The following is a 13,860-nucleotide window of genomic DNA, read 5'->3' as shown; positions in this document are numbered from 1 at the left end:
AAACGCTATAAAGGACATTATTAGGTCAATGGACAAAATTGGTATATAAATAGTACATTAGATAAAAGTATTGTATCTGTGTAATTAATGAATTGATTACTGTGGTTATGTAAGAGAATATCCCTATTCCTAGGAAATACACACTCAAGTATTTAGGGGTAAAGGGCCATAATTATGTGCCTAATTATGTGCATGGTTCAGAAAAAAAATTGATTTCATAGAGCACGTAAATGGTAAAACAAATGGGATAAAATGTTAACAACAGGCAAATCTGGTTAAAGGGTTTGCAGGTGTTCCTTGTACTACTTTCATTACTCCAATTTTAAGTTTAAATTTTTTCAAAATGAAAAGGTTTTTCAAAAAACATGCAGAAAAGTGAAACAAGTAAGATGTAGAAGGTTGTTTTCTTTAAGAGAGAGAAAATTTCCTTTGGGCATGAAGTTGTACTCTCAGAAAGCTTTTCTATCACTTCCCCTAAATATCAAGAAATAGCCCTTAGAGTCAGCCTAATGAGCACATTCTCTGATTGAGTTCTAGATTTCTATGACAATGTCTGTAAAATATTACTGATAATTTATACTAAGAGGCATGATTATGATTTTATCATGAGTTGGTTATATTTTTATTAGATGATTATTGCCAGTATTAAATATCAGCTGGGTCTTGATCGAAATGCTTGTGGGAAATAGGAAACTACTTGGAAGAAGGAAACTAGGGGAAATGAAGAGTAAACCAGAATCTAATCTGAGTATTTTGCCATTGGGGTAAAAATAAAGGGCAGAGACTTAGTAACGTTCTTCTAATTGGTCCCCCATTAATTTGCAATCAAATGGTTTGGCTTTTAATGAAGTCTGTGATGTTACTAGAGTCAGCTTATAAATCGCATTTTGCATTTAATTCTTTCTTACTTGGCTAGCTCTTTTTTATTTACCTTTTTGACCGTGATATATGTTGATGCCCTTGGAAACCGTTCTCCTTTCCAAGTATTCCTGCCTAGAGTTGCATCTCTCTCTCAGCTTCTTTCTCAGTAGTCCAAATTGATAGACTGTCAAATCACAGATGTCCTCCAACTTTCAGTTATTAATTCGGCTATTTCATTTAATGTTATTCTCCTCTAAGTAAGAGTTTATTATCACAAATGATTTTAATAATGAAGGTCATAAGTAATTAAACCATGAAATTAAATGAAAGAAATTAATTTTTCTCCATGCTGTGCCTTTTACTTCACCTTGCTAAGGTCAACTTCCATTGGCTAAATTTTCATCCCACTCAGGCTAAAATTCTTTTTTTTCTTTTTGAATACATTATTGGAGACTTGATAGGCTTATTATACTTATATATCTCTATTGTGTAAACCTGCTCAAGGAAGAATATTTCTTTATTGTTAATTCTATTTTTCTTGCCATCTGAAGTTCATGCTATATAAAAGACACAAAATTATGTGTAAAGATACATTTCAAATAAGCCCTATAATAATAGGTTGCTATTAACCTGCTTACTTTCTTCTATGAGAGCAATGATTATTAAGTAAATAAGTCAAAAGCCACATTTTTAAAAATTGATGATTTTATTTTATTTTTTTTTCCTTTTTCTCCCCAAAGCCCCCAGGTACATAGTTGTATATTCTTAGCTGTGGGTCCTTCTAGTTGTGGTATGTGGGACGCCACCTCAGCGTGGCTCAATGAGTGGTGCCGTGTCCGCGCCCAGGATTCGAACCGACGAAATCCTGGGCCGCCTGCAGCGGAGCGTGCGAACTTAACCGCTCGGCCATGGGGCCAGCCCCAAAATTGATTTTAACATTAGAGCCTGAAATGGGCTCTTTTTCCAACATTGGATACATATCTAACCATAGAAAAGTGAGCAATTTAAAACAAGACGTAGTCCGGGTAATAGGGCCAGAGTAATTTTTGTAATGAATCACGTTCATTACAAAGCCGTACATCAGATTCTTCAGTTTACCCAGATTGATGCACACTTTGAACACATAGGAAATTTAATCTGCCATGCAAGGACACTTTATTTTGTGGCTGTTATGGACTCTTGAAGTTTCTTTTGGCAGATGGAGATGGACACATGGATCACTTACTGCCAGGCTGTGAAGATAAAAACTGCCAGAAAAGCAGCATTTACTTAATGAGATCTGGAACAAAGCAGGTATATCAGCCTGTGTTTTGTTTTTTACAGGGGAAGATTTGTGCTAAGCTAACATCTGTTGCCAATCATCCTCCTTTATTCTTTCTTCTCCCGTCCCCCAAAGCCCCAGTACATAGTTGTGTTTAGTTGTCAGTTCTTCTGGTTCTTGTATGTGAGCCACCGCCACAGCATGGCTACTGACAGACAAGTGGCATGGTTCCACACTCAGAAACCAAACCCAGGCCACCAAAGCCGAGCACGCGGAACTTTAACCGCTAGGCCATCAGGGCCGGGTCAGCTTGTTTTTAATGTAAAAAGACTTGAGTGCTTGAAAAACATCTTCAGAGATTAGAAAAGGTATCTGAAGAATCAGAACAGAGAGAAACCAAAAATAATTTATTGGCTTCTTCATTTTAACTTAATTAAATCTATTTTTTATTGCTTTATAGATGAAAAAAGTACTATTATGATCATTTCTGGTGAAGAAGCCCATTCTTGGTCTTGTAATTAAATATCTGTTAATCATTTATGGGCTGTGAATATGGTAAAACACACTATAACTATAATAAAGGGTTATGTAGAAGGACATTGTATCCATTTTCAAGGCTAATGTTGTTTTTATTTGGGGTATCTAGATCTGTTTCATACTCTCCTGCTAACTTTTTACCTGTATCTTGTAGGTAAACAATGTAGAATCCGATACACACTGTAAAAGATTAATATGGGAACAATAGATTATGACATTGAGAATTTTTCCATGTTGATAACACCTAAAAGGAAACCATTAATATACTAGTAGAATTAATCAGTTTTATTTTCTCTTTTGGGATAATAAATGATAGAACAACATATTGACTTCTATAGCCCTTATAGGTAGGAAACATCACATGTTACACTAAGACACTAAACAAAACACATCTTCATACAGTCAGCATTCTAAAAACATTTGAGTAATACACTCGTAAGTTTTATTATCTTGAACTTTTAAGTTTTGCATCACTGAAAACATTAGGTCAAATAACACTTCATCATTGTTTCATAGGTATAAATAAACCTAGTAATTACAGCCTGTCTTCAAGTGACGGACTACTGAAAGAATATTTTCAAATTAGACAGTCAGCTCTCTCTGAGAAGATAAATGTCACAGCTCCTTGGTGACTGTTAAGGATATCATATTAATAAGAAACCTTTTTACTTTTTAGACCTTAGTACATTTACCTTAACAGGAATACTTTATCCTCATTAATAAACTGTCATCCTATTCAGAAATTTGTGATAACTTGACATTTTGTAAAATTTCTTATCTTCTTCTAAAACAAAACCAACAGTTTTTTTTCAAAGTCAAGTGAAACATTAAAACATTTTGATGATATATAGTACTTACTTTTTTGCTTTAAGAAAGATTGAAAAATTGATTAAAGATGCAGATGAGTTTTTTAAAACAGCCCATTTTCTGTAAATATATTTTTATCATTAAGCTGTTTTTTTTCTTTTTGCCTTGGCAAATTATGCTTTCTTTGGAAACCTAGAAAGTGTTCGGGATACCTGTGTTCTAAACTCTTTTCAAGAACCCATTTTTAATATGGTTCGGCTTGGGACCATGTAAACGATTCACCTGCTTATAAGAAAAAACACATCTGCAGGCATATTTGGCATCCTGTCATTTCAAGCCAGCTGCACCTGCTTCTGTTTGGACATCTCCAGGTTGTGTCGCAATATCCATACTCTTAGCTAATTATGGACACATCTATAATTTTAATGGCATATTTTCTGCTCTTTCAGATTTTCAGTTTGCGTTAGGTTATTAAAAGTGAAAATTCAGGGCCGGCCCAGTGGCGCAGTGGTTAAGTTCACATGTTCCACTTTGGCAGCCCAGGGTTCACTGGATCAGATCCTGGGTGCAGACCTACGCACCACTTATCAAGCCATGCTGTGGCAGGCATCCCACATATAAAGTAGAGGAAGATGGGCACAGAGGAAGATGGGCGCAGATGTTAGCTCAGGGCCAGTCTTCCTCAGCAAAAAGAGGAGGATTGGCTGCAGATGTTAGCTCAGGGCTAATCTTCCTCAAAACAAAAAAATACTGAAGATTCAGGCATTCAGAAGAGAAAGGGATTTCCAAAAGCTCATTTTGAAATTAACATAGTCTCTGTTCTTTAGAATCAACGTAGAAAGAGAAAATTTACTAGAAATGGAGCTTCTGGCTGTTTTAGTGAAAAAGCTTGTTCTCCTGAGGCGGCCGAGCTTGTCAAGGCTGTTATCATTTGGAAAGCCTCAGAGCTTCTTGCCTCTGAGGATGATGACTCAAGTCATCATCATGTATAGGAGGCACAGCAGGAAAACAAGGGAGATTGTCATGTTCTAACTTTCTTCCTAAGCTGGTCCTCCTGAAAGGACATGAGTTTAGATGATATTACACTTTGCTTTAATTTTTAAAAATATTCATTTGAGGTTATATGTCCACTCAACACAGATTTTTTTTTAAAGATTAGTTTTTTTGTTTTTTGCAGGGAAAGATTCGCCCTAAGCTAACATCTGTTGCCAGTCTTTCTCCTTTTTCTTCCTTTTTCCCACTAAAGCCCCAGTACCTAGTTGTGTATAATGGTAAGTTCTTCTGGTTATTCTCTGTGAGCCGCCACCACAGCATGGCTACTGACAGACGAGTGGTGTGGTTCTGCACTCAGGAACCGAACCCAGGCTGCCAAAGGAGAGCACACTGAACTTTATCCGCTAGGTCGTCAGGGCTGTCTCTCAACGCAGATTTTAAAATGGGAAATTCATCTATGTGATTATTAACATCAGTTCATCCTAAGATTCTGTGATTCCATGAAGAACCTTGTAAGGCTCCTTCTACCAGTTCAAGGGAAGATGACTAGTGATAAATTTCAAAGGAGACTGTTTTTTTTCCCGGTGTTAGTTACCTATTCATCAAAGTTAATTATTATAACATCCTACCATATTGTAGAGATAAAGAAGTAAGATGCTGCTTATCTTGAAGAGTTCTAATGGATCATCTGTTTTGCAAATGGTGAATTCTTTTTCTAAAAGAACTGTAAAATCTAATTTTTTTCCTCTAAATCCATAGTGGGTTCCAGTCTTACAGGAATTCAGCAATAAGGGCACCCTCTGGGGCTTTGTGCCATATGTGCATGAAGAAGCAACTGAAATAGAAATTCCAATTACCCTTCGTATTGGAGACTACAACATGGATGGCTATCCAGATGCTCTTGCCATACTGAAGAATACATCTGGAAGGTATGGAAATTAAGTCAAATGAGGAATATTTTTAAAATGTCTTCACTTTGACACTTTGTAAATGAATAGCAGTTAAATATGGGTTAGTCTCTTAAATAAGGAACACGATGAGCTCAGTTCCATACATGGTTCCTGAACTTTTCATAACTGCTGAGAATACCTGTTCTTTTTCACAGAATTATTTTCTGTAGAATGAAATGAACATCTAATCTAAACTACAAAGCTTATTTTTCATTCAACAAAACCTGATCTTTAAAAGATCAAAATCTTTTATTAGCAAATGGCCCAGTTAGATTTTGAGACTGAAGACCATGATGCTTAAGAGCTGAGCCTAGGCTTCAGTCTCAGTCTCGCCACTTACCACCTGTGTGACCTTGAGCAAATTACCTAAACTCCTCATCTATAACATGAGAGTAATGTACCTCTGTTGGAGAGTTGCAGTGAAGATTAAATGAGGTAAAAATAAACGAAGCGATTAGTAAGGTACTTAGCACGTACTGACTTTACTCTCAATGAATGCTACCTTACTCTTGCTTGTTTTGTAATGGCATTGAAAATTCTAACGTGATTATTGATATTGTTGGTATATATAAAATGTATGAGTACATTGATTGCATTATTTGTGATTTTGAATGCTGTAGATACTTTTCTTCCCTTAAGCAGAGGTAGATAAACCAATATAGTGAAATTCAGAATTAGCCTGAATCTTGGGATATTCCATAAATATGACTCTTCCTAAATTTTAATATCGGATTGTTTTATTCATATCATGATTAGTTGTATTTCTTGGTCCTTATTCCTTCTTGCCTGCTGTATCATATCTATCCATAATTTTTATTCTGAGCATTAATTCATTTGTTGACCCTGGAATTAATGATGATTCAGCTCCACATTTACTATCAGGCTTATGATGCAATACAACTTCTCTGGAAAAAATCAGACCTGTTGTTGATTTTTAACACCAAATTGTCTAGAAATCTGATTTTTAGAGAAACATACATTATCAGTGAGTATCCCTAAGTATTTATGGAAAATGATGGACAGTCTGTACCTAAACTTTTCTAAAGACCTTGATTTGAAATTATAATTGCTCTGAATTGTGTTTGCAGACTTTTCCAGGGACGTAATTATCATGCTCCGTAATGCAGAGTGTATGTACTCACAACCTGTGTGTGTGAAGCAAAGCTGACGTAACCAAAAGAAATCTTTGACTTGAATGTGACTGTTGTTCCTTTTAACTTTATAGTGACACATAAAAGAAATGTAAAATTGCTTTATTTGGGACATTAACCCTATTCAAAAGAATAAGAAATTACATCTTAAATTCATTTAAGTCTATGATTACTCATCCTTAGAAGAACATGCAATTTTATTTTTGTCATAAAAGTTTATCAATATTTTCTCTTCTAAACCTTCACATATTTGACTTAAGTTTCTTCACCATTTAGTAATAATGATGGTACCAACAGCTAATTCAGCAGGGAGCACTATAGCTCTACAGGAAAAATCAGACAAGAGGCAGTCATAGACTCTTGATGCTTTTATAGAAGCAGTTGTTTAAAACCCAGGGTTTCTTTTTTGTTCTTCTGAGATAGAAGAGAGGTGAAGGATAGATTTCAGTGCATCTGAGTGTTCGTTAAATCACTAGATGAGAAATGGGCCTATACTTGAAAAGGAGATGTGTCTAGGAGAATTCAGTGTAATAAAATTTTTGAAACATAGAAGAAGGAAAAAGAGACATACTGTGCATTATAGTTCTTTCCTACATGAATTCACTTTTGTTGAGAAAGCATTTTATAATTTTTAATTGATTTCAAGACTGCTACATTGCTGAGAATTAGTTCCGGGTTGATGTTTCTAATTTGAAGCGTTGCTATCTGGAGAACTCTGTCTCCTTTTTTCCTGCAAGTTTGAAAATCAGGTAGAGATTAACTATGCCTATGAGAATAAACTCCGCAACATGTATTTCATAAAAAGAAATTTTGAAGCCATGGTTTGTTAACTTGTTTTGTTTTTTTGTTTTTGTTTTCAGAAGATAGCTGTTGTTTGGGTTTCTATTTGTACTTTATTTTATAGTAAAAATCTAATTTGTCTAAGTTAACCTTTAAAATCATGTTACATGAAAATCATCTCTATTAATGGCATTTGAGAGAGGCAGCAAGTGGTGCTAAACAAAACAACGTGGTTCAAGATCAGCTGTTTACATCTGGGCCACCACTAACGGAAAGCCTGTTTTTTTCCTTGGCTGTCCCATTGCTACTCACTTGCCCTGTGTTTAGTTATGTTGTCTTAATTCTCTGAATTTTCTTTTTTTTTTCAGAGAAAAAAGGCAAACTTAACATGATATTGTTCTAATCGTGTACTCTTAAGCCAATAATAATTCTATTTTTAGAATTTTTTTAAATTTCATTTATAAGGTAACACTGAAAAGATGTTTTATGTCCTAAGCCTTTAGTATAGAACTGAAAAACTTTTTAAAAGAAACTGAAGGACAAATTATAATAAATAGGATATCTAAGCCTAAAATTAGATTTAAAAAATTTAAAACAAAGGGTTTCAGCAGCAAAGGGGCAGATTCTGAGTATCAGCCATAATAGCACCCAAAACCTGTTAAATGGTAAGCAAATCAATTAATGTCCAAATTCGATATATTCCTTGTTAGTTAATGCCAGGAAGAAACAACTTTAGTTATAAAGTGATTTTCATACATATTACTTGACAGTAACTTTTTATAGGGTGGTATTATCTTTATTTTATAAATATGAAAATAGTCTCAGATAAGTCAGACAATGTGTCAGAGATCACACAGTTGCAGTCAGGACTTTAAGCTCACGAAATCTAAATCTTTTTTCTTTCCCTGTAAGAAAAAAATTTAGAAGGAAGGAAGTAGTAGATAAGCAAAAATAACATGTTTTTGCCAGAGGTTAAAAGTGATAATTTGGTCAGATAGTAAATATCACTCTGACAAGAGAAAAAAGGAGCAAGCTGGAGACAAATAAAATTCAGAAGTTTTGTGAGCCCTGAAGAAGAAAAAATAAGTATCTGTCTATATATTCCGTGGCAATAGTTCCTCACCACAACTGCTTGCTGTCAAAGGAGATTATGTGCAAGCAAGTGGTCTCTTATGTTAGTAATTCAGAAACCAGAAACCAAACTCTTGTCAGGAAACTAATTGCTGGGGACTTCTGCTGAAGGTGTTAGCTACTTATCCGTTCAGTATAATCTGCGTTTGCATCTTCACCCTTGGCTTTATAGAATAATTTAGCTTCACATTGATACACTGACTCACCAAGAAAAGTTTACGTTATGTTCCAGATGTTCTGCTTTAGAAAGCAAGGAGAGTCATAGTACAGGAACCTATATCTACTGGAACATTTCTAACCACTGTTTTTTTCATTTTCATTATGAAATGTATCAAAGGGTTTCATCATCATTTTAAAATAAATCAACCCTCTTACCAATTTTATATTTTATACTTCAAATGATTCACCATAATTTTTGTTTAAAATAAAGTTATTCATCATCTCTTTCATGGAGGTAACAATGCAGCAGACTTCCTAATTTGCAGCAAAAGAAAAAAATGTCCCGTGACTATTCTACCTGTGAATGTTTAGTGGTAGTTTGCAAAATAAATCTTGATTTGCTGTGTCACATACCATATCAGTGCTGCTCTCTCTTCAGATGTTACTGGAGAGGATTGCCTGTGTCTCACCTTATAACCTTATCATTGTCTTGTGACCTAAATCATTAACTAGTCTTTAGTTAATGAAGGTAACTCTGGGTAGGGAAGTTATCTGCATTCATAGGTTATTGAAGACAAAAGAATATCTTTGCTTAGAGTATTTTAAAATTGCAGGTAGAGGTAGAGCAGGGTTGTTTTTGTAAAATATTTGTTTTCAAAATTGAAAAGGGTGTTGAATTCAAGAATCATAATCATTTTACTGCTTGGATTTAAGAAAATTCATTGCTTTCTCCTCTGCAAGTTATCGTAAAGCCTCTGGGAGTTTCAATATGTGATTTTTTAGTATCAGTTTTTACAATACAGAATATCTTATCAGGCTTAAATTTGCTTTCATTTTTACTCTATTTATGATCACATGTCTTGTTCAGTAGTCTTGAAGAACTCATACTGTCTCATCATTGAGGAGCTCACAGTGCTGTGTTAGCTCACCTTCACTCGCCGACCAGCTCCAGCTTCAGTAGTTGGAGTATGTAACAATCATATTTTTTCTACAATAAGGTTGCCTATTCTTTTGTCCTGATGAATCCCATATTAAAATCCTTAATCCCCTACTAAAATGAGAAGAAAGACCTACTAGTCAGTTATGAGGGAAAAAATTATGTAGTTATTGAGCTAAAACACTGGCAAGCTCTGTTAATTCCAAAAGGAGATATATTAAATATTATTTACTCTATCACCAATTTTTAATCAATCTATTAATAATTACTCCTGCACACTAAATTCATTGGCATAACATTGCATTCTTCTATAATTTTTACATTCCTCTGAATGTAGGTATAGCCCCTTCATATTTCTAATGTTATTTGCCGTTTTTGTTTCATTCATCAGACTTGATAAAGGCTCCATTTTATTGCTTCATTCATGTCTTTGTTTTTATTGTTATTATTGTAGTTGCCCAAAGAATCACTTGTACTTTCAATTATAAGGTGAATTTTTCCATAAACATTTTACCTCTGTTTTTATATTTAATTCCTTCCTGTTTTGCTTTCTTTAAGTTTATTTTTTGGTTTTGTGTTTTAGTTTATTTCACTGAATGCTTCGTTAATAGATTTTTGCCCTTTTCTTATTTTCTAATAAGCATTTTTAAGACTAAATATTTCCTATATACTTGGCTTTATACCACATATTTTGATAATTGGAGCTTTCTTTGTTCTTTTTTTTTTTTTAATTTTAAGTTTCTCTTAACCTAAGACTTATTTAAAAGATGTTTTTAAATGTGCACATAAATATGTTTGAGGAATTGTTTTGTATTGTTTTGAGGTTTGAGTCTGTATTTTTATTGTTTATTCTTAAAGTTATTGCATTGCAAACATAAATGTGTCTTGTGCAATACCTTTCAAAACTTGTTGAGATTTTTCTTGTAGTTTTAACAGATAGCTCAATGAATGGTTATTTGAAATATCATTCATGTTAATTATGTTATTTAAATCTTCTATATACCCTTACATATTTTTTGTGTTCTTTTAAGGGAATCCTTCACTATGAATGTAGACAGTTGGTCAGCTTCTCTTTTTTCATTTATTTGCTTGCAACCTTGATTATTAGGTGCGTAAGGTTTTATGACTGTTTTGTCCTCCTCACTTCTTTTATTAATCGTGAAATATCTCTATTTTTCCATTTAATTCTTTTTGCTTTGAATTCTTTTCCTATAATATTACAATTTCTACACTGTTTCTTTTCTCAGCATTTACCAGGCATGTATTTCTATCCCTTCATTTTCAACTTTTATGTGATATTTTATTAAGGAAAAAATTGCATCTAAGTAAATTGCAAAGATTTTAAATATATAACTTGTTGAGTTTTGCTAGTGTTTATCCCTGTGTAACTAGAACTCCAGTGAAGATATCACACCAGAAAATTCTCTCATGCTTCTTTTCTTATTAATCCCCAGCCTTATAGGTAACCAGTGTTTTGATTTCTGTCAGCATAGGTTGGTTTTGCCTGTGCTTGAACCCCAGAACACTGCTGAGAGTAATTAAAGAAGATCTAAAAAAATAGACAGAGATACCATATTCATGCATCAAAATACTCAGTGTTCCTGGAAGGTCAAGTTCCCTCCAGCTTGATCTACAGACTGAGTGCAATTCCAATCAAAATCCCAACAAGCTGCTTGTAGAAATTGACATGCTCATTCTAATGTTTATATGAAAAAAACTAGATTAGCTAGATTAAAAACTTAAAAGTCAAAATTATCTTGAGGAAAGCAACAAAGATGGAAGACTCATGCTACCTGACTTGAAGATTTACCATGAAGCTGCAGGAATCAAGACACTGTAGTATTTGCAGAAGAATACACACAGAGATCACTGGGACAGAACAGGGAGTCCAGAAATAGATCTATATAGATTATGGTCAACTGAGTTTTTTACATAGGTGCCAATACAGTTCAATGTGGAACATATACAAATGACCAATAAATATACGAAAAGGCATTCAACATTATTGGCAATTAGGGAAATGCAGTTAAAGCTATTATGATATAATGGCTTTCACGCCAACTAGAATGGTTGCCAGCAATTAAAAAAAACCCAATAACACCAAACGTTGGTAAAGATATAGAACAACTGGAACTCTTATACGCTTTTTGATAGGAATGTAAAATTGTACAACTATTTTGAAAAACTCTGGCAGTTTCTTATGAAGTTAAACATGTACCTCCTGTGATCTAGCAATTCGATTCCTAGGTACTTATGCAAGAGAAATGAAAACTTTTAAGTTCACAAAAAGACTTATAAAAGAATGTTCATAGCATCTTTATTCATAATAGTACCAAATTGAAAGCAAATCAAAGGTCTCTAAGAAGAAAATAAACAAAAGACAGTATATTTATACGATTTAATAATACTCAGCAATTAAAAAAAGTAAATTACTGAAGAAGGGTAGTCGGCAATATGGATGAATCTCAAAAAATTTAGGTTAAGTAAAAAAAAGGAGTACCTGATGAGAGTTTTAAAAACTGAATATATGAGTCTCTGTCTCTTAATAGTAGAATTTAACCCATTCAAAGCAGTATAATTTAGTGGTTAAAAGTTTGGACTGTGGAGCCTAGATTCAAATTCTGGCTCTACAGTGTATTAGCAATGTGATCATGGAAAGTAACAACCTCTCTGTGTTGCAGTTTTTAATATCTGCTAATGAGAGTAATAATAGTGCCTCCCTCATGAGGTTATTGTGAGGACCAATGAGTTAACATATGCAAAGGACCTAGAACAGCGCGTGGCACAGCATGTGTTCTATGTGAGTGTCTACTATTATTTTGATTATTTAATAATAATATTTTGTGGTCACATGGCTTGATTTATTCTTGCCAATTTATGTTTTGTATTCATTGTGTTTTTTTCTCAGTTTTTTCCCCTCTTTTCTGCCCTCTGTTGGATTGTTCAAATTTTTCTTTTTTCATAGTTTTGTGTGTGTGTTTTGTTTTTTGTGTTTCTCTGTGAGGAAGATTGTCTCTGAGCTACCGTCTGTGCCAGTCTTCCTCTATTATATATGGGATGCCACCACAACATGGCTTGACAAGTGGTGCTTGGTCCACACCCGGGATTGGAACTTTCGAACCCTGGGCCATCAAAGCAGAGCACGCGAACTTAACCACTGGGCTGGCCTCTTCTTTTTTATAGTTTTAAGATGATTTGTATATTATAAGTTTCATTTCTGCTGTGGCGGTTGCACTTAGATGTTTAGTACATATGTTTAAACTTTATTTTTTAATGAACTGTTAGAGACATGGTAGTACCTAAGACAAGAATCTAGGATGCATTCAGTTCTCCCCCGACCCCAGTCACTCCCCATTCAGTGATCTCACCACCATGTTGATATCATCCAATATTTATTTATTTATGTACTTATTTTTACATTTTGTTGCTATAATTGTTTACACTTGGGTACAAAGTTCACTAGTTTCTTTGATCACCATTGAACACTGTCTTCCATTCTTTCTTTGATTTGTGTATTATTTTTCTGGATACATTATCAAATAATTCTATCATAGAGAGAGTCTGCAGACTCTTTCTGTTACCTTGCATGTCTGAAAATTTCTTTATTTTTCTCCAGCGGGGATGCTAACTTGGCAGAGTATAGGATTCGGGGTTTAAAATGATTTTGTTTTACATCCTTAAAGATACTTCGCCATTAAATTCTAATACTCGCTTTTGCTAGTGGCAAGTCTGATATTAGTCTGATTGCTCCTTTGCAGGAACCCTCTTTATGTTCTAAGATACAGCTTTGTACTTTATCCACAGTGTTCTAAAATGTTACTAGATTGAGTCTAATTGTGGCTCCTACTTCTATAAATTTCTTTTTGTTCTTTATGGGTTTTTTTAATTCTCTTAGGTTTTTCTTGTTTGTTCATTTTTTCTGAAGCTTATGTTAGAACAAACAAGAGAGCTTCTGGATCTGTCCTCTTTGTCTCACCCTCTCACCCCCTCACTTTTTTTTATCTTTTTTCTTTTGTGCTACGTTCTAGAAGAATATTTGGGTCTACTCACTACCTTGATTATAGAACTGAGTAAGATAGAATTTTGGGTTTAATCACTATAAGTTACCTGTCACCACTGTGAAAACAACTCAGAAGATATGACTTACTAGCAGTGGGTCAGGAGCATCGTCTTTGTAAGCATTTTATTTGTATAGGACAGCCCATCATTAATTACAGAGAAAGAGTAGTGAATGAAATATGAGTGTATATGCTAGTCTTTCCAAACAGACTATTTTGATAAATTTCATTACTT

The 13,860-nt window shown here is 34.1% G+C and overlaps 1 protein-coding gene across 1 annotated transcript in view; it reads left to right on the top strand.

The window, feature by feature from the left end:
- ITFG1 (integrin alpha FG-GAP repeat containing 1) overlaps positions 1-13,860 on the top strand; it is a 266,570-nt gene that overhangs the window by 119,284 nt on the left and 133,426 nt on the right. Inside the window, exons 9-10 of the mRNA XM_070613598.1 lie at positions 2,060-2,154; positions 5,219-5,388. Coding sequence (XP_070469699.1) covers positions 2,060-2,154; positions 5,219-5,388 — 265 coding nt within the window. The remainder of the gene's footprint in view (positions 1-2,059; positions 2,155-5,218; positions 5,389-13,860) is intronic.

Source organism: Equus przewalskii, chromosome 3 (genome assembly GCF_037783145.1).
Source record: "Equus przewalskii isolate Varuska chromosome 3, EquPr2, whole genome shotgun sequence".
Taxonomy (NCBI): Eukaryota; Metazoa; Chordata; class Mammalia; order Perissodactyla; family Equidae; genus Equus; species Equus przewalskii.
Note: the sequence above shows the minus strand (reverse complement) of the source record. Positions and strands in the feature narration are given on the sequence as shown.